This window comes from Peromyscus leucopus, chromosome 14 (genome assembly GCF_004664715.2).
Source record: "Peromyscus leucopus breed LL Stock chromosome 14, UCI_PerLeu_2.1, whole genome shotgun sequence".
NCBI lineage: Eukaryota > Metazoa > Chordata > Mammalia > Rodentia > Cricetidae > Peromyscus > Peromyscus leucopus.
The window spans coordinates 13,391,317-13,412,595 of NC_051075.1; the positions used below are offsets into that span (position 1 = coordinate 13,391,317).

At 37.0% G+C, this 21,279-nt stretch overlaps 1 protein-coding gene across 3 annotated transcripts in view; it reads left to right on the forward strand.

Annotated features, from left to right (window-relative positions):
* Window positions 1-21,279, forward strand: part of Pnpla8 (patatin like phospholipase domain containing 8) — a 69,339-nt gene that overhangs the window by 42,951 nt on the left and 5,109 nt on the right. For all 3 annotated transcript variants that reach the window (XM_037210510.1, XM_028882740.2, XM_037210511.1), the window contains exons 7-9: window positions 2,855-2,912; window positions 7,953-8,147; window positions 19,858-20,053. In XM_037210510.1, the coding sequence (XP_037066405.1) occupies window positions 2,855-2,912; window positions 7,953-8,147; window positions 19,858-20,053 (449 nt within the window). The remainder of the gene's footprint in view (window positions 1-2,854; window positions 2,913-7,952; window positions 8,148-19,857; window positions 20,054-21,279) is intronic.

A 21,279-nucleotide genomic window follows, 5' to 3' on the forward strand; every position in this document is an offset into this window, starting at 1 on the left:
ATAATCCCATGAAAAACAAAAACTTTAAACATTCCTATTTAGAACTTACAGCCAAACGAGTGTGTGCTTGTGTTCATTTGAGTTTGTATTCCTCCTCCCACAGTAGAGATGATCATGCATGTATCCTGCACTTGCACTTAGCATCTGTCAGAAGTGATCTGTCATTAATATATTTTGAAAGCATTTTGAATAGTTGCTCATTATTCATTTTATGACTGTATTATTTTGGGATTAACATATTCCCTTTTAGAAAAAGGACACTTAAGGTGTCTTATTTTTGTAGTTCACAAATGGACATGGACATCTTACATATCAACTTAAGGTTTCTGATATCTTTAAGGAAAATCCTAGACATAAAACTCTGTGTCAGAAATGTTATACATGTTTTAAAAGTCTTGAGAAAAAAAAAGAGCACACGAATTTGGGAGGGAAAAGTCATGGTAGGAGAGGGAAGGCATTGAAGGGCAGGCAATGGGGGTAGATTTGATCAAAACACATGATCATAATGCATGAATGAATGAACTTGTCAAACAATAAGTCTTGAGATATATGTGTGTATAAGGCTGAATTGTTCTTTAAAAAATGGACTCCTGGCTTCTTCATCAGTCCCTATCAATTTTCTATTTTATGAAATATTTTAAAATACCATATAATTTAAGTTGTAAAATATATGAGTTTGAGATTTTTTTTAGTGACCATGAACCTTCTTTATAATTTTTATTACATTCTTTTTGTGAATTTTATGGTATGATATTTTGCTCATTTTCCTATCAGGCAGTGCCCATTGTGAATTTATTAACCATATATTGAAAAAATGTGTTAATTGTTGTTTACATTTATTTATTGTGTATATCTGTGTTTGGGTTTTCATGCTACACTGTTTTCTCTACCTGTGGTTTCCTGCAGTTGAACTTAGATCATGATGCTTGACAACAAGCATGCTTATCTGCTGAACCATCTAATGGGTCCAGAGTACTTTTTTTTCTTTTAAGAACATACTTTATTTATTCCTATTTTCTTTTTAATTGTGTGGTGTGGTTTTTGTTGTTGTTGTTGTTTGGTTGGGTTTTTTTGCAGGAGAGGACTATGTCTAAGTTTACGTTCTATTGCTGTGATAAAGCACCATTAACAAAAGCATCTTGGGGAGGAAAGGGTTAATTTAATTTACTCATCCCAGTCACATGAATGAAAGTCAGGACAGAACTCCAGGCTGGAACTGAAGCAGAGGCCATTGTGGAATGCTGCTTACTGGCTTGCTTGCTCACTCAGCCTGCTTTTTTATACAATCCTGGACCACTTGCTCAGAGTAGTCTGGGCCCTCCCACAGCTATCATTAACCAATAAAATGCCCCACAGACTTACCTACAGGCTAATCTGATAAAAGTATCTTTTTAAATTAAAGTTCCCCCTTCCCAGATGATCCTAGCTTGTATCAAGTTAGTATTTTTTTAAAGATTTATTTATTTATTTATTATGTATACAGAAGAGGGCACCAGATCTCATTACAGATGGCTGTGAGCCACCATGTGGTTGCTGGGAATTGAACTCAGGACCTCTGGAAGAGCAGTCGGTGCTCTTAACCTCTGAGCCATCTCTCCAGCCCTCAAGTTAGTATTAATCACATATGTATAAACAGGTACCCTTTTGTGCACATACAGAGATCAGAAGACATTGGCTACCCCCCTTGGTGATCTGGTGTCTTATATAATAATATAATTATATAGTAATATAATTACTCTCCACCTTATTTTTTTGAAACAGGGCACCTCACTGAACCTAAAGGTTGCCATTTTGGCAAGACTAGTTGGCCAGTGAGCTTCTGGGCCCCACCTGTCTGTCTCCGATGCAGGATGACAGGCATGTGTGACCATGTCTCACTTTTATGTAGATGCCCAGGACTTGAGCTCATATCCTCTTGACTTAACAGCATATGCCCTGCTCTTTCCCACTGAGATGTTTCCCCAGCCTCAAGAAATATTTTTAGTGAGTGATATTTTTAATATAGTGGATTTACAAATGTTCATTTAACCATGTTTTTCTTAATGATTTTTAACTTTGTTTTGATGCCCGTGAAATTACTTTCTATCTAGAAATCAAGTAAATAATTGTTATTTTTAGTCTAGTGGTAAGCTTTTAAGTAAATTCCCTATCTGAAAATGATCTTGATGTGTATTTGAAATGGTAGTCAAGCTTTGTTTTTTACTCCTTTCAACCATCCAAGTTTACTTTTTTGTTTCCTTTTTTATTTATTAAAATACCACATTACATGACAGTCTATGTTCAAGTTTTTTTCTTGTTCAACATCTATAGATTTTTAATTTTTAATGAAATAAATCATTTCCCCTCTTTCTCAGAAATGCATTAACTTATTACTCAATCTTCAAAATGAGTCTTAAGCTCCTTTTGCCACACTAAAAAGATTCCATGGGAAATTATGTAGGAATTATCAGTTATAGCATGACATGTATTTACAACCTTCAACTTATGAAGTTACCCTACCCATTATTGCAGGTTAAATGTTATTTCCTGGTCTTCTGATACTTCTAGGAAGGAATAATTCATATCATTTCTCATAAAGTCATAATACTATTTTAAGATGTTTCAGTAAATGTTTAAAATTATAAAGCCAACTGATGTACCATCAAATGCTCTTTTATTTTGTAACTCCTGAGCATGTCTTCATGAATTCACATAATATGTCATTGCTGTGTGGTATGTATTAATTGCATTTAAGCCTCTTGGAGGTTTAAAGTTCTTTTTTTGTCTATTGTAGCACTACAGGCAAGTGTATAGTCCTTGATTGTTAAGAGATAAAATAGTTTTGACATAACTCACTTATTCTTATTTAATAAAGGGATAGAATGGGATCTGCACTAATGATTGAAACAGCGAGAGACCCAAAATGTCCTAAGGTGAGTCTGAGATCTCTTCTGTAGACTGTACAGAAAATATGTATTGTGAGTAATCACAACAAGGAGAAGCATTCTGGGGAACTTCCTTTAATAGATGTTCTTGATTCCTTATCTGTAGGTCATTCTATTAAAATACAGGATGTAATCATTACATTGTATCTGTATGTAGTAAAAGTATAATAAAGGTTTACAAATATGAATTGTGACTGAAAATACAGAATATTTTATCATAATTAATTTAACAAAGTCTGGTGATTTAAGGAAAATTAAAGTATTTTCTACCTTAGGTTTTTAAAGAGAAGTTGTATGTAATACATAAAATCAACAGGACTATATTAACATACAAATGGAATTCCAGTTTTTAAAAATTGAGTCATTTAGGTATGTTTCTATGTAGCTCTTCATTTATTGATTTGTTTGGAACCCCACAATCTGAAATTGCTTTAGCTTGCTTTTAACAGTAGTTGTTTGATTGAGAATTATAATTGATGTTCCTAGGAATCCCATATGGCTTGTATTTATTTATTCTTGAGCGGCAAGCTGTAAGGATGCAAAACTAAGACACCACTTTCTCTCTTGTTCTTTTAATGTCATCACTTTCATACCTTCATTTTGTGAATAATGTGTGCCTTTGTGGTGACACTGGATTTGTGCAGGATAATGCTGTGGCTTTACTAAAATCATAATGCTTTCAAAGCACATAGAAATAAAGACTATTTGTAAATATACTGTATTAATCTTTAGTGGTTTTTACTGATGATAATATTGTATTAGTTATTACTTTAGAATAATAAAGTAAGCTAGACACTTAAGTAGAATGATAGGGCTTCGAATTTTTTACTTAATGTGACTATTAAGTAAATAATCTCACAAATGAAGTAGTTTCCTGAAATGGGGGCTGTGGAACACACTAACAGTTCTCTGAAAGCATACATTTCAAGGGATGTAAAGAAGGCTACTTTGTGAGACCTCATTGTGAAGGCTAATAAGTAGGAGCATTCCTGGCAAAAGGACAAAGAGAATGGTCTATGCAGGGCTCAAGAGAATTCCAGGAACTGCAAGCCTTCCTGAAGACTAGGGCCCAAGGATCTGAGGGCAGCATGTGGGATGAGACTGGAACAGTAGGCAGATGAGATCACATACTGGCCTTGAAAGCCATGACAAAGAGATGACTCCATTCCTTGGGAGAGGACCCTAGGTTTTTTTTGTTTGAATATTTGCTTCCAAATTGTGGAAATTGTTAACTTTTGGTAAAGGAATAGATGTGAACATGGGGAAATTCGAGCCCTATCCAAAGGTTCTTTGTTGTAATAAATAGAGCAATTACCCATAGGATTTTTTCGTCCTCTTTTCTCTGGACCTAAGTTATAGAAAGACCCTCTGGATTTTAGTAGCTGGCCAGCTGGTACCCATAGATGCCAAGAGTCATGAATTATTTATACAGAAGTTTAGGATAGGGCCTTTCTTCATTAAATGAGAAAGCAAACAGGCTCCTGGATGGGCTTGGCACAGGATAGAAAAACTTTGGCCTGTAATTTTAAAGCTTTGAGAATTTGTGTAGAGCTATGCTCTGGCTTTATTGAAATGACATTTTTCTTTTTCTCCATTTTCTTTCCTTGATTTTTCCCCTGCAATATATCCTGATTACAATTTCCCCTCCCTCTACTCCTCCCAGTTCCTCCATACCTCCCTTCCATTCTGGATCTACTTCCTTTCTGTCTCTCATTAGAGAATAACAGGCTTTTAAGAGTTAACAACCAAATATAACAAAATAAAATATAATAAGGCGCCAGGCAGTGGTGGTGCACACCTTTAATCTCAGTACTTGGAGGCAGAGCCAGGCGAATCTTTGTGAGTTCAAGTCCAGCCTGGTCTATAAAGTGAGATCCAGGACAGGCTCCAAAGCTATACAGAGAAACCCTGTCTCAAAAAAACAAAAACAAACTATATATATATATATGTATATATATACATATATATATGCAAATTTCATTACATCAAGGTTGAATAAGGCATCCCAACAGAAGGAAAAGAGCCCCAAGAGCAGGCATAAGAATCAGAGACCCACTCATTCAGGTACTCAGTAGTCCCATAAAAAATACTAAATTGAACACTATAATATCTACAGGGCATCTGGTATAGACCATGTAGGCCTTGCTGTAACTTTATATGAGCTTTGCTAAATTGACTCAAAGAACCTTATTCTCCTAGTTTCCTCCATCCCCCTCTGGCTCTTATATGCTTTCTCCTCTGTTTATTACTCTAGTTGGTGGTGGAACCTGGAGAATGAACCTTGGAAATGAGGCAGACTAAAGTCTCATGCAAAAGCCAACTTTATGCAGAGCATCAGACAGTTTATAACCTGAGGTTTAAGAACGGTCTGCTGAATAAAGTTCCCATGAGTTCAAGCTATATATAATCACAAGGACAAGCTGCACGTGGCAAAAAATATGTTTTTCCATAGAGACATATAAACAAATAATAACCAATTGTAATGAATAATTCCAAGTAAACTCACTCCTATCCACTACACTGGGAGGGGCACATAAGCACATCCAAGAACAACCCATGTTATGGAGGAACAGAGATTGTAAGACTCTTGTCTTGTTTACTTGGAGTTTTCTCACAAGGTCTCAGAAATCTCCTCACTCAGCTTCATTCATGGACCGTGTTTCTTTCTTTCTTTCTTTCTTTCTTTCTTTCTTTCTTCTCTTCTCTCTCTCTCTCTCTCTCTCTCTCTCTCCTTCTCTTCCTCTCTCTCTCTCTCTTCCTCTCCTCTCCTCTCCCTCCCTCTCCTCTCTCCTCTCCTCTCCTCTCTCTTTCTCCTCTCCTCTCTTCCTCTCTCTTTCAGATTTATTTATTATGTATACAGCATGTATGACTACAGGCCAGAAGAGGGCACCAGATCTCATTACAGATGGTTGTGAGCCACCATGTGGTTGCTGGGAATTGAACTCAGGACCTCTGGAAGAGCAGCCAGTGCTCTTAACCCCTGAGCCATCTCTGCAGCCCCCATGGAGCATGTTTCAATTCCTCCTCTTCTGATGGATTTCTGAGCTCGGAGATTTGATGGAGATATCCCATTTAGAGATGTGTGTTCCAAGAACTCTCACTCTCTGTCTAATGTCTGGCAAGGGTCTGCATCTTTTCCTGTCTGCTCCAGGAGGAAGCTTCTCTGATAATGACTGAATAAAGCATTGATTTATGAGTATAGCAAAATATGATTAGGTGTCATTTTTTGATACTTTTTTCTTTTAGACCAGTAGTCTTTGGTTTTACTCTAGGTCTGTGGACTATCTAGTCTCTGGTACTTGATCAACCAAGCAGTGAAGGATGTGGCTTCTGTCTTGTGGAGTGAGCTTTAAGTCAAATCAGACATTGGTTGGCTACTCCCAAAAGTTCTGGGACACCATTGCCCTAGCATATCTTGCAGGCAGGACAGATTGTAGGTCAAATGTCTTAATAGGCTTGGTTAGTGTTTACCTTTCTCTTTTGATAGCCTACAGAGTATCTTCCCACACCAAAGACACCAGAACATAGGGGTCAAGGCTCCATATAGGCATCAGTTCAGCTGCTCCATGTTCATGTATGGGTGTTGTCCTTGGCAATGTCTGCTGCTGTCAGTTTGGGGAGAGCAACCCACTGTCTTAGCAACAACCTGGATTGCTTGGGGATTTTCATGTGACCCCTTTGGCCAACAATTCAACTGAATGCAACCCAGTCCCAGTACTGGAGTCCTCATTTGGTGACTAGAAATAGCCAGTTGGAACTTCATATTCCCTATTATTAGGAGACCTCATTAGGATCGCCTTCATATATTTTAGAAAGTTTCCATTGCACTGTTTCCATGTCATCCCTTAAATGTCCCATCTGTTTCTCCCCACATTCCTTCCCTAACCCTTTCTCCCCTCCCTCTTGCTTACTTGATCTCCCCATTCCCATCCTCACCTGCCCCATCATACCCATAAAATCTATTGCCCTCCCAGGGAGATCCATGCTTCTCCCCAGTCCTTTCCTCTATAACTAACCTCTCTGGGTCTATGGACTATAGGGTGATTATCATTAATTTAATGGCTAATATCCACTTATAAATGAATACATGCCATTTATCTTTCTGGGTCTGAGTTAACTCACTTGGTGTGTTTTCTTCTAGTTCCATCCATTTGCCTGCACATTTCCTGGTGTCATTTTTTTAACAGCTGAGTAATACTCCATTGTGTAAATGTACCATATTTTCTTTATCCAGTCTTCTGTTGAGGACATCCAGATTGTTTCTAGTTTCTGGCTGTTATGAATAGAGCAGCAATGAACATGGCTGAGCAAGTGTCCTTGTGGTAGAATGGAGCATCCTTTGGGTATATGCCCAAGAGTGGTGTAGCTGGGTCTTGAGGTAGATCGATTTCCAACTTTCTGAGGAGCCAACATACTGATTTCCATACTGACTGTGATGGAATCTCAATGTATTTTTGTGAAATTGTAATATTTTCAAAACACACAAAAACAGAGTAATTTATAAATGACATTGAAATATTACTTTTGTTGATCTTTAAGTATTTGCTAATTGTTGACAATATTGCATTAGTTGTTACTTTAGAAATGTGTACCATTCTAAATCCTTTTAAGTAAAGTCATACACTCAAATGCATCTTTTATTATTGTTCTCATCTAATATATCTCAAAATTGTATCATAGCTTATGTCTTTTTTACCTTTGTTTCTCTCATAACAAACGTGTATTTTCTTTGAGTATTTTGTGTTACACACTGATCTTGTTGGGCTTGTGGATATATAAAACTAATAGTATTCAGCTGGCCATGGCAGTTCAGACGTGTAATTGCAGCACTCAAGAAGTTGAGGCAGGAAAATTGCCACAAATTCAAGGCTAGCCTAAGTTTCATGGTAAGTTTTGGGCCAAGCCAGGCTGCAGAATGAGGTTCCCTGCCTTTAAAAAAATTAATGAATAATGATAAATAGTATTTAGTTTTTAGAGATTCTAGACACTGTGGTTAATAGTCATATTGTTTGCTTTTTAACTCTCTAGGTAGCTGCTGTAAGTACCGTAGTAAACAGAGGACAAACACCCAAAGCCTTTGTGTTCAGGAACTATGGTCATTTTCCTGGTGTCAACTCTCACTATTTAGGAGGCTGTCAGTATAAAATGTGGCAAGCCATTAGAGCCTCCTCAGCTGCTCCAGGCTACTTTGCAGAATACGCGCTGGGCAATGATCTTCATCAAGTAAGTTGATGTGTGGCTGTCTTTAAAACTTGTAAGTACTTGAGTCCGCACTAGAGCACGGAGGGGGTGTGGGGGAGGGTTTTGAGGGAGGAAAGAGAAAGAGGAATGATATTATAGTCTGAAAAAACAAAAAAAAAATTTAAGTCACCAGTTATTAAATATCACTGAACTTCATAAGGATCAACAAAGAGAATTCCTTCATGTTTTCACATATGTCAAAAGATGTGTAATTCAAGGCACTTTTATTGTTTTGTTTTGTTTTTTAATTAATAAGCCTTCTGATTTGAGAATTTGGAAACTTGAAAGTTAGGAAAACTTTTTCTATTCTATATTGTGTGGTTGATAAACACAGTACCTGTGTTGATGGAAAATGAGATTGTGTGCATAAACTGTATGCCAACATGATGAAAACTGATAGATTTCCTGCAGGTGCAGATCATCTATGTGACAGTTTTGAAGAGAGAACTCTGAAGGCAAGGAGGTTGTCACATAGTAGTAGCACTCACTAAGCTAGTTCTGAGCTAGACAGTGCTTCACATGTAATGTCTCATTTATTACTTGTTGCTACATAGGAGACAGAGCTGTTTGCATTTTACAAATAAGAAATTAGTATCTTCAGAATTGTTGAGAGATAGACCAGAGACAAAGCCACAAGTTACAGGATGCTGTCTCTAACTATACGGTTTCAAGTTTATGGTTGAATTATCTGGAAAGTTGAATATTGCTGATAATTCTTTATCTCTATAGGTTCATTTACTTAACTTATTCCTATGTCCAGTTTTTCACACTGTATAAAAATCTGAATTCATAGCTTATACTAAATAGTAAAATTAAAGCAGATTAAAGCTTTTGAGCTAACACTTCCAGCATATGTATTATTATAAAGGCTAAATTTTCTTGTGGCTTCCCACTTACAATCAGTCTTAGTTGAAGGAATCATGAATTCTGACTTTTCCTCTCTAATCATTGAAATGTATGCATACTCTTTATGATAATCAGTTGTGAGAAAAAGTTTAATATTACTGGCAAGAACCTTCAGATAGCATTCAAAGCCCATGCATAGATGTTCTGTATGTCTGTTGGCTATATAAACATGAAAACTTCCTTATAGAGTATTATAGTTTACATCTATCAAGGTTACAAAATTTAAACTATTTTTCTCGGTTTTATTTTACATTTTAATAAAATAACATTCTAAAATGTTAGTCAATTGTCCTACATTCTTTTAGTTTTTAGAAGTAATATAATCTTTGTAGTTAAATCACAGTTCTTTTATCTTTATAATCATTCCTAACTATTTATTTTGAATTATATAAAGCACTTCCCCTTCTGTTTTTTTTTTTTTCTTCTACTCCCTCAGGGCTAGTCTTGAGGGTATTTTTGTTTCTGATATTGATTCAAGATTTACTAACCAGATACAATTTTTATCTTAATATGTATTTTTCTGTCCATATCAATAACTTCCTCCTTTCTTATATTATTCTTACTGTATCCTAAATAAATAATTTAATATTTAAAAATATTACAATGTTTATAAATTGTAACTTTTAATATAATCATCATATTTCAGGTCTTTAATAAAAAGTCACATATACACAGAAATGTTCTCATCATCATCTCTTCCTCCCTCACCCCCATCTTACTATGTAGCCAGGACTTAGAACTCACTGGTCATTCCAGGCTGGCCCTGATATCACATTCCTCCCACCTCAGCTTTTACTTTTGTATAAGGGGAAGCAGGTCTAATGTTCCACTAACTAAAGTGCTTTAGTCATTTCTTTTCTATTTTACATAGACTAGTAATACTCTTTTTATGTTTGACCATTTTTATACTGATGACTATGTTCTCTCAGTTTATTTTGAGCTACTGATAATATAACTAACCAGTGAACTCCAGAAACAATGACATATTTATCTTCGGAAGAATATTCAAATGGAATCTAATATAAGACCCTACTTAAGTAAATATTTTATTTTAGTTTCCTTTTGAAAATCTTGAGGAAGAAATAGGATAGTTATCTCCTCAAAAGATAAAAATATTTTATTCTAATATATGAATGATCTTGACTGCCTAAACAAAAGAAAACTTGGAAATAAGTAATGTTAGTCTCTCTTTCTTAACCTTTAGAAGCTGCCAAAGACAACATTAAAATATAGTACTTCTATAAATTTCTCATAATAAAGTCTTTAAATGTATATTGTTATTTATAATCTCATTTAAAAATAGCCATTAACTGTCATGTCTACAGGTATCTCATTTTGGTTCCTTCATATCTTTTTGGAGGCAGGTAGAATATAAATTATGGAGTGGGATGTGGTGTTGCCAGACTTCAATCTCAGTAGTTGGAAGGCAAAGGCAGGTGGATCTCTGTTAGTTCAATACCAGCCTGCTATACATAGCAAGTTCCAGAACAGCCAGAGCTGCACAGTAAGACCCTGGGGGGGTGGTGATGGAGGGCGTGAGGGAAGAGAGGGGAAGATGGGAGTTGAGAAAGAGGGGAGAGGGAAGAGAGAGAGAGAGAACAAGTATAAATTATGGATTAGTATTCTATTTGAACAATTGCTAGAAATATTGCTGTGCTTACGAGCATTAAATAGATGACTAAAATTTAATTTGCCTTTGACTCCAAAAAGAATAATTATGGCACTTAAAATTTGTATTACTTGCTCTGGAAAACTGTGCTTTAGTTTTATGTCAACACAGGCTATAGTCATTTATGAAGAAGATATCTTAATAAAGAAAATGCCCACATAGGAGTGGTCTGTAGGAAAGTCTATAGGGCATTTTCTTGATTGATGATTCATCATTCGTCATCTTATAGAATATTATTTTAAGCTGTGTTACTTTTTTTATATTGCATTTGTTTAACTCCGTGAAGCTGTGTTACTGTGCCTGTCTAAAATACCTGATGGTCTAATAAAGAACTGAATGGCCAATAGCAAGGCAGAAGAAAGAGGTGGGGCTGGCAGGCAGAGAAAATATATAGAAGGAGAAATCTGGATGGAGGAGAAAAAGGAAGTAGCCACAGAGAAGGATGAGGACTCCAGGGGCCAGCTACCCAGCTACACATAAAGCCACAGAGTAAGAGTAAGATTTACAGACGTAAGAGAACGGGAAAAGCCCAGAGGCAAAAAAGGTAAATACGGTAAGTTAAGTTAAGAAAAGCTGGCTAGAAACTAAGCCAAGCTAAGGCCAGGTATTCATAATTAAGAATAAGCCTCCATGTGGATTTATTTGGAAGCTGGGTGGCAGGCTACCAAAAAAGAGCAAAAACAAACAACATTATCAAGCTGGTAAGAGTAAACCATTCCCTGGCTCAGTTGCGTTTAGCCTACTTGCTATGGGTGAGAAAAGACCTCTGTTGGTCTTTTCTCTATCAAACACACAGATTGCAAAAGCCCAGTGCCACTTTGAGATCTTTGGCAGCAATTAACCATGCAGCTCACACACGATTGAGCCGGTATGATAATGAGTATTCAGAGATGGGTAATGCCTGGGGGGCACTCACCAACCTAAGACAGAGCACCTGTGTGGCCTGGGCAGGCGTCTCCATGACGGATAAGGTGACCTGCTGACATCCCATGCAACCCAAGTCAGAAGCTCATTTTTTAATAAAAGGGGGACCTGCAGGGCCCTGGCCCCCGTTTTGGGTAACTGTTGCCTTGCTTGTGGACCTTGACCTTGATATCCTCCCAGTGCTAATTCTCTGCCAGGTTCCACCCTCCTGAATGCTTAAGGGAAGTTCCTTGTTGGTGTATCCTGAATAATGGGCGTTAACAGCTTAGATGCAAGATTGTAAAACATCAGTATCAAACTTCTGCCCTCTGGAGTCCTCCCATTTTGCTGTAAGCCTGTATTTAAGACCTCCTACCCCCTTCAAGAAATGACATTCGACATTTAAAATTATATATATATATATATATTAAATTGTATATATGCATATATATGTATATATATGTATATAAAATTGAATGAATACTTCGAATGTAATCTATGAATACCACAAATGTGATTAATATCATGAGCGTAATTTAATAAATAAATAAATAAGAGTAAACCATTCCCTCCCCAAGTTACTTTTAGTAATGGTGTTTTATCACAGCAGTAGAAACCCTAAGCCAAAATTGAAACAGGCAGTATTCCTTCTGACTAGCTTAAGTCACTTCTCCTTTGTCAGAAAGTAACATACTATTTACCTTTTTTTCATAGTATTTATCTTAAAGTAGTACTTTTCACACAAAATTACTCTATCTCATCTTTTTTCAGCCCTACTTACAAAATTAAATTGTTAACTTCCCATCTTTGGTAAAAACAATCTTGATACATCATTATTTTAGTCGGGGTTCTCTAGAATAAAAGAACTTATAAGATAGATAGATAGATAGATAGATAGATAGATAGATAGATAGATATAGATAGGGGAAGAAGAAAGAAGGGAGATTTATTAGACTTAACGTACAGACTGTGGTTCAGCTAATCCAACAATGGCTACCTATGAATGGTCCAAGATCCAGTAGACTATGCTCAGTCTATGAGGCTGAATGTCTTAGCTCATCTTCAGTATACATCAGAATCCCAAAGAAGTAATCTGTAATGCCAGTGAAGGAATGGACTTGCTAGCAAGGCAAAAGCAAGCAGGCAAAGAGCAAAAACTTTCTTCTACCATGTCCTTATATAGGCTTTCAGCAGGCAGCATGGCCTAGATTAGAGACTGGTCTTTCCACCTCAAAAGATCCAGATTAGAAGTGGATCTTCCCACTTCAAATGAAGCCCCCCCCAAAAAAAAATCCCTCATAAGTGTGCCCCATTTTGGGGTTTTAGTTAATTCCAGATGTATGTAGTCAGATTGACAACCAAGAATAGCCATAATAATCATCTTAAACTAATTTGGGGGTTGCGGTTGCTGAACCTTATGCTTGCTAAATGCCTGTTGTAGCACCCCAGCTTCTGCATTTTGATGACACAATATTCTAATATATTACTCCTCTTGGGCTTTATTTACATTTTTAAAAGGTTGGCTTCAGAGCCTATATTAATAAAAATGTGGTGAAATTTTATCTTTATCTTAAAGTCTTGAGCAGAAAGAACATACTTCATATCAACCATATTATGCTTGTGTCAGGCCATAGCAATAACTGTCACTAAACTAGACAGAATGTAATGCTGATTCAGTCCCAGGCACTGTGCTAGCTAGGAAGACTATGTACATTTTTAGCAGTAACTGGCATACTGTTTGAGCTTCATAGATCCTGCTAAAAGGCATAGCTGAATGCAGCCAAATAACTCAGACTAGAAGATAAGTATCTACAGACTGAGGTGATAAAGTCACTAGTAAGGTAGAAAGTTAAGTGGTGATAGATGTGATTTATTCTTTACAAAGAAGTGAGTAGTTGATTAGGTAAAGAAAATGGGGAATAATCACACAGTTTGGCTAAAAATGTTTTTGGGAACATTACAAATAAAAATTTCAAGACAATGTAAAGGTAACTAGTGCCACTGAATGTGTTGTACCCTTAAAATGAGTTATACCCTTTAAATTTTGCTTATCTTTAATTTATTACATTGCCAGCACCCATGTCAGGAGGTTCACAGCCACCTTTAACTCCAGTTCCAGGGTGGGGGGAGAGTTTGATGCCTCTGGTCTCCATGGACACCTGAGTGCACATACACATAATTAAAGCCAATAAAATTAGGGCATTAAAAAAAAAAAAAAAACTAAAAGAAAAGTAGCCATGCCAGCTCAGAAGGTACACAGGAAGATCATAAGTTCAAAGGTAGCCTAGGCTCTTCATACTGAAATTCAGTATTAAAATAAGTAAAAAACATTTTTGTTTTTTTAAGAATAAGACAAAAATGGAAAGCTGACATAGATGTGAGGCATTGGTGTCCATTGATAAGGGGAAAGCCACATTTGTTTTTTTTGTTGTTGTTGTTGTTGTTGTTTTGTTTTTTGTTTCTTTTTCAGTCATGTTTTTATTGGGGACTTCTCATAAGAAGGGGCCATGCTAGTTCTCTGAGGTCTGTGACATTCACACCCATTGTATTTTCAGTTCCCATTTATTTTATGTGACTATGAGATGTGTGTCTCAAGTAGAAATGTATACCATTTCATGTATAGCAGGAAATATATTCTGGTGATTTTTTTTTAGGCTGAAAACATTTATTAAACTATGGCAGAGGCACAATATATAAAATAACATTTTAGATATTTAATTCACTTAATTATAGGTTAAGAGGGCATATGAATGACTACATTTGGAATTTTGGATTTATAGAACTATTATAACAATAGAGATACTTATCTTTAAAGCTCCTAATGTTGCTTTTTTTTTCTTTTTTTTTTTTCTGTTCGTTCTTTTTTTATATTTTATTTTACAATACCATTCAGTTCTACATTATCAGCCACGGGTTCCCCTATTCTCCCCTCCCATCCCCTCCCCTTATCCCCAGACTACCCCCCATTCCCACCTCCTCCAGGACATGTCCTCCCCCGAGGACTGTGATCAACCTGGTAGACTCAATCCAGGCAGGTCCAGTCCCTTCCTCCCAGACTGAGCCAAGTGTCCCTGCATAAGCTCCAGGTTTCAAACAGCCAACTCATGCAATGAGCACAGGACTTGGTCCCACTGCCTAGTTGCCTCCCAAACTGATCAAGCCAATCAACTGTCTCACCTGTTCAGAGAGCCTGATCCAGCTGGGGGCCCCTCAGCCTTTGGTTCATAGTTCATGTGTTTCCATTCATTTGGCTATTTTTTTTCAATAATTGAGTAAAACCGAAATTTATTATAAGCCACAGTCGTCCTAGGGACCTCCGTGCTATATATATAGCCTCCATGGTTCTATGGGTTGTGGTCTGATTGTTCTTTACTTTATATCTAGAATCCACCTATGAGTGAGTACATACCATGACTGTCTTTCTGGGTTTGGGTTACCTCACTCAGGATGATTTTTTCTAGTTCCATCCATTTGCCTGCAAATTTCATGCTTTCATTGTTTTTCTCTGCTGAGTAGTACTCCATTGTGTATATGTACCACATTTTTTTCATCCATTCTTCCATTGATGGGCATCTAGGTTGTTTCCAGGTTCTGGCTATTACAAATAGTGCTGCTATGAACATAGCTGAGCATGTATCTTTATGGTATGAATCAGCATTCCTTGGGTATATGCCCAAGGGTGGGATGGCTGGGTCTTGAGGTAGTTCGATTCCCAATTTTCTGAGAAACCGCCATACTGATTTCCACAGTGGTTGTACAAGTTTACATTCCCACCAACAGTGGAGGAGTGTTCCCTTGGCTCCACATCCTCTCCAACATTGGTTGTCATTGGTGTTTTTGATCGTAGCCATTCTAACAGGTGTAAGGTGGTATCTCAGAGTCATTTTGATTTGCATTTCTCTGATGATTAAGGATGTTGAGCATTTCTTTAAATGTCTTCCAGCCATTTGTAGTTCTTGTTTTGTGAATTCTCTGTTTAGCTCTTTAGCCCATTTTTTAATTGGACTGTTCAGTATTTTGATGTCTAGTTTCTTGAGTTCTTTATATATTGTGGAGATCAATCCTCTGTCAGATGTGGGGTTGGTGAAGATCTTTTCCCATTCTGTTGGCTGTCTTTTTGTCTTATTGACTGTGTCTTTTTTGCCCTGCAAAAGCTTCTCAGTTTTGAGAGGTCCCATTTATTAATTGTTGTGCTCAGGGTCTGTGCTGTTGGTGTTTTATTTAGGAAATGGTCTCCGTCCGGTGCCAATGTGTTCAAGAGTGCTTCCTACTTTCTTTTCTATTAAGTTTAGTGTAACTGGATTTCTGTTTAGGTCTTTGATCCACTTGGACTTGAGTTTTGTGCATGGTGACAGATAGGGATCTATTTGTAATCTTTTACATATTGACATCCAGTTATGCCAGCACCATTTGTTGAAGATACTTTCTTTTTTCCATTGTATAGTTTTGGCTCCTTTGTCAAAAACCAGGTGTTCATATGTGCATGGATTAATGTCAGGGTCTTCAATTTGATTCCATTGGTCCGTATGTCGGTTTTTATTCTGGTGATATTTTTGTATATTTTGCAATTTATGCTGAATAATTTGTTGTGTCACCAAAACAAATCTCCTTTCTCCATTTTTAATTACCATTTACATTTCCTGTTAAGATTTTCATACTAGTCTTATCATCTAATGAATTAAATTTGCATTTATTTCACTTCAGTAAGGGCAAATTTCCTGCTATAAGCAATTTAACTGAAAAAAATTTGCCAAAATGAATTCTGGCTTCATTCATTTTAATGGTACTGGCCATGCAAAGCACACATCCACCCAACTTGGTGTTTTTTACTTGTCATTAAAATGACTTTAAAGTATTGTAAAATTTCTAAAAGGTAATAGTATACTACAAGTATTGTTTCCATGAGGAATCATAGCTTTTGAATATTACTATATGTACCATAAATACTTTTAGAAAATCTTAGTGTGATGTATGTGTATATATTTTATATTATATATATATACACAGAGCTCCACACACACACACACACACACACACACACACACACACACACACACAAAGCCTTAAAAATATAGAAAGCCACATTTGTGAAATCCGAGAAAACAGCATTTTCAGAAGGTGAGATTACACTGGGAATGTAAACCATGAATATTTTTCTTAGAGCATAATGGAAACATCTTTAGATGTGTAGAGGAAGAGGACTGTTATTAGTAGCAAGAAAGAACAAAGAACTTGGTGCCTTTTTGGCACGGATGGTGCACTGAGGTTTAGCTACATGCAAGGAACCTACAGATTCTTTGAGGACATTTCTTTTCTTAATAGCCAAAGTAATTATTCCAACTATAGTGATCCATTACTCCAGGTAAAGGCTCAGTTCATTCCCAGAACTATCATCACTGTAAGCTTTTTGATCTGGTATGGAATATATAGATGGTTATTTAGACTTTTCACAATTGAACTGAAATAATATCCTTGGTAATATAGAACCGCCCCCCACACACACACACACTTGCACACACATACACTTTCTCTTGTGCAGAGGTTCAAACCAAAGGGTTAATCATGCTAGTCAAGTGCTCTCACATCTTTAATTTATACTTTGATTTAGTTTAGGATTTTGCTGTTTGTCCATTCTCTGCTACTGCTACTTTGAGTTTAGGAATAATAAGCATTTAACTGTATTACTAAGAAACACACTGAAAATTCAGACTGTTGACTCCATAAACAAAATGAGCATGATACCCAGAGTGGGTACCAGCTGTCCTTTCCTAGTTCTGTTCTCAATACAAATGCCTTTTCCTGGACTCAGCTGAGAAGAGAGATGTCAGTGATCTTAGGACAGCTGCAGTCATCCAAGTGGCAAACAGGGTGAAGTGTTTTTTCTCTAATCCCAGATCTGGACCTTTCATACACCATTGTTCTTTCGTTTCAGTTTCAGAGACTGTCAGTATTCAGCACCATGGAAAGAGCCATGGTGTGAAATGGTCACACCTATTGATAAGAAATATATCCTGTTGTTATTTTGTTTAATAGAGGGGCTTGCTATGTAGCTCTTTTGTCCTGGTATTACCTGTGTGGCTGAGATTGCATTTAAACTCACAGCAATCCCCCTTCCTTAGTCTCCAGAGGGCTGGGCTAACAGATGTATACCACCATGCCCAACAAGAGATGTCTTTTAAAAGAATATTGTCTAATGAAAGTCACAGCATAGAAACATACACCATAGTCTTTCAAAGACATGTAGTGAAGACAGTGGTGGTCAGCAATTCAGAGATGGAAATTAGACCATAAAGTGACAACTAACAGCCCATACTAAAAGGTAGAATGGAATAAGCAATGAAAAGATGTAACCAGACTGCTTTTCTCAGAATGTGATGGCCTTATGTTTCCCTGTAGTCTCAAAAATATTATAAAACTTCATATGAGTGATCATTAATATTTTATATATCTGCCTTCTAGTGTGAGCACGTGCTAAATATTATTTGAGGAAGTTAGGTCAGAGAGAGACAGACAGACGGACAGAATGAATGAATAAAATAGAACGGTCCAGAAATAGACCTACATACATATGGCCTTTAGCTCTGATAAAGACAAAAAGCAGTTCAAAGAAAGAATAGTCCTTTTGTGGGACAGGCTATGCATGTGTGTATAGTGTGAGCTGTTTGTGTGAATACCAGAGGTTGACATCAGGTGTCTTTGCTCTCCACCTTTTTTGTTGGGACAGGGTCTCTCACTGAACCCAGAGCTTACCAGTTGACTGGACTGACTGGTCAGTAGGCTCTATGGATCTAACTGTCTCTACCCTCCAGTGCTGAGGTTACAGACACAACATTTGCCACCAAAGCTGGCTTTTACTAAGTGCTTGGTATCTGAACTCAGGTCTTCTTGCTTGTATAGCAGGCACTTTACCCAGGAAAGCATCTCTGCAGCCCAAGGCTACTTTTCTCAACAAATTGCTTTGAAGTAGTCACTATTGTTGCCCCCACTGTCTTTCTCTCCCACAGACACACACCAAAAACCTTAACATAAACCAAAAGTCACTGTCCATCCACAAAAAAATCACTGGTACACTGGACTTCATCAAAATTAGAAACTTTTGCTTTATAGAACTAATCTCAGAAACTCAAAAGATAGTGACTAACAGGAAAAAAAGTAGAGCACTGAAATACAAATCATACATCTACAATGGAATACATATGAAAACCATATAGGAAAAAGCCTACACAGTTATGTAAAATATCTGTAGTGAGATGTATGTCCCTAGATTTTAATATCAATATAGTAATGAAATGTATTTAAATATTATTATGTGATTCATTCTATTATAGTTTGGTCATAGTTTTAAATACTTCTTTATTTTTATATTATTCTATCAACATATTTTACATTACTTTTTGAATTCTTCAAAATCATGTTGATAATGAAAAACACTTAGAAGAATGGTTCTCAACTTTCCTAATAATATGACCCTTTAATATAGTTACTCATGTTGTGATAATCCCCAACCATAAAATTATTTTCATTGCTGTTTCATAACTGTAATTTTGCTACTGTTATGAATCATCATGTAAATATTTGTGTTTTCCAGTGATCTTAGGTGACTCCTGTGAAAGGATAGTTCTACCCCCAAAGAGGTCACAGCCCATGGTTGAGAACCACTGACTTAAAAGTTCAAACTTTTTCCTACTTTCTTCAATTTATAGACGTACTGTGGATATGATACTTTAAAATTATTTTGTTTAAATTTCAATTAATTTTATTATATTGAACTTGTGGGAGATTATTTTGTTATTATTAACTACTAACTATTCTAATGTGTCCTTAAAAATTGTATAGTTCTGGGGCCAGCAAGATGGTTCAGTGGGTAAAGGTGTTTGCTACAAAGTCTGGTGACCTGGGTTCAGTCTCCAGGACCCATATGGTAGAAGTTTTTCTCTGACCTCCATGTGTGTGAACACACAATCAATCAATAAATACACATGAAAATGTTTTTAGGTTTTTCAGTTCATCTCAGTATTTTTAAGCAGCATATACAAAGCAATCCAAAAATCTTGAAAATAGGAAACTAAAATTTATCATCTTAGATGGTGAATTTTGCAGTTGTAGAATATGAATAAATCATTTGAAGGGACTCTTGTAAATTGCTCATTACACGGTTAGCTTTTCCCTGTAGTTAGTACCAAACTGACTGATCTTGTGACTTTTGTTTTACAGGATGGAGGTTTGCTTCTGAATAACCCTTCAGCCCTGGCCATGCATGAGTGTAAATGTATCTGGCCCGATGCACCATTAGAGTGTATAGTATCCCTGGGCACCGGACGGTATGAGAGTGATGTGAGAAATACATCAACGTACACAAGCCTGAAGACCAAGCTCTCTAATGTTATCAGCAGTGCTACAGATACAGAGGGTTAGTGTCTTAGGGTTTCTATTGCTGTGAAGAGACCCCATGACCACGGCAACTCTTACAGAGGAAAGCATTTAATTGGGATGGCTTACAGTTTCAGAGATTTAGTCTGTTATCATCATGGCAGCATGAAGGCACGCATGGTGCTGGAGAAGGACCTGGGAGTTCTATATCTTGATCTGCAAGCAACAGGAAGTGAATTGTGTGACATGCTGGGCATAGCTTGAGCATAGGAGACCCCAAAGCCAGCCCCCACAGTGACACACTTCCTCCAGCATGGCCATACCTACTCCAACAAAGTTATACCTCCTAATAGTGCCACTCCCTGTGAGCTTATGGGATTCAGTTACATTCAAACTACTACAGTTAGTTTTTCTGTGCTACCTTGAGACACTTCAGTTTACAGTGTTTTGATTTGGGTACATGTGATCTGAACTGTGAAAGAGTGGTTTAGGTCTGTCTTTGTGCTTAGAAAGCACACGGGAGCTCCTTACCCTCCCCTTGTTCAATGACCCTAAAGAGACCACTCTTCTGGAAGTTAGTGCCATCTTCTCTTAGAGTGAGAGAACTATCTAATGCTGACCTAGACAGAAGCTCAGGTGGAGACTTGCTGGTTAAAAAAAGGAAAGCAACCAAGGTCAGGTGGGTTTAAATGTTCGTATAATAACCATGAGACAATTGGAGGACTGAGACAATTAGATTCTGAAAAATGTGGAAGTCACCTGGTATTAGAATACATTCTTGTTTCTGCCTTTGATGCCCTTCTAGAATAGTCTTCTTAAAGTGGCCCATTTAAAGTCTATTTAAAATATCAGCCATCTTTCCTCTTCTTAAAGCTTTCTAGGCTTCCTGTCTGTGGAACAAAATCCAAAAGCTGTCTTCCACTAAAACTTACCAGACCGTGTAAGACTGAGCTCCTGAATGTGCCTCTTCTTCCCCAAATATATCTAGCCACATTAATTCTTACTACTCTCCATACACTCTAAGATTCATGGGCCTCTTGGCTTCTGCTATTGCTGTACTGTTCCTGTAAGGCCCTCTGCCCAGATACATGTGTGGCCTCTGCTTCATTCAGGCCATCTGCTCTCAGGAGACCTTTCCAGACCACTTCTCCAGTTCTTCACCATCTTATTCCAGCCACTTACTTACCCATCTGCTTCTCTTCCTTTCTCCCTCTCAAAGTACTTGTCTTCTTACGGCTATATATTACATATTTATTTATTGCACAT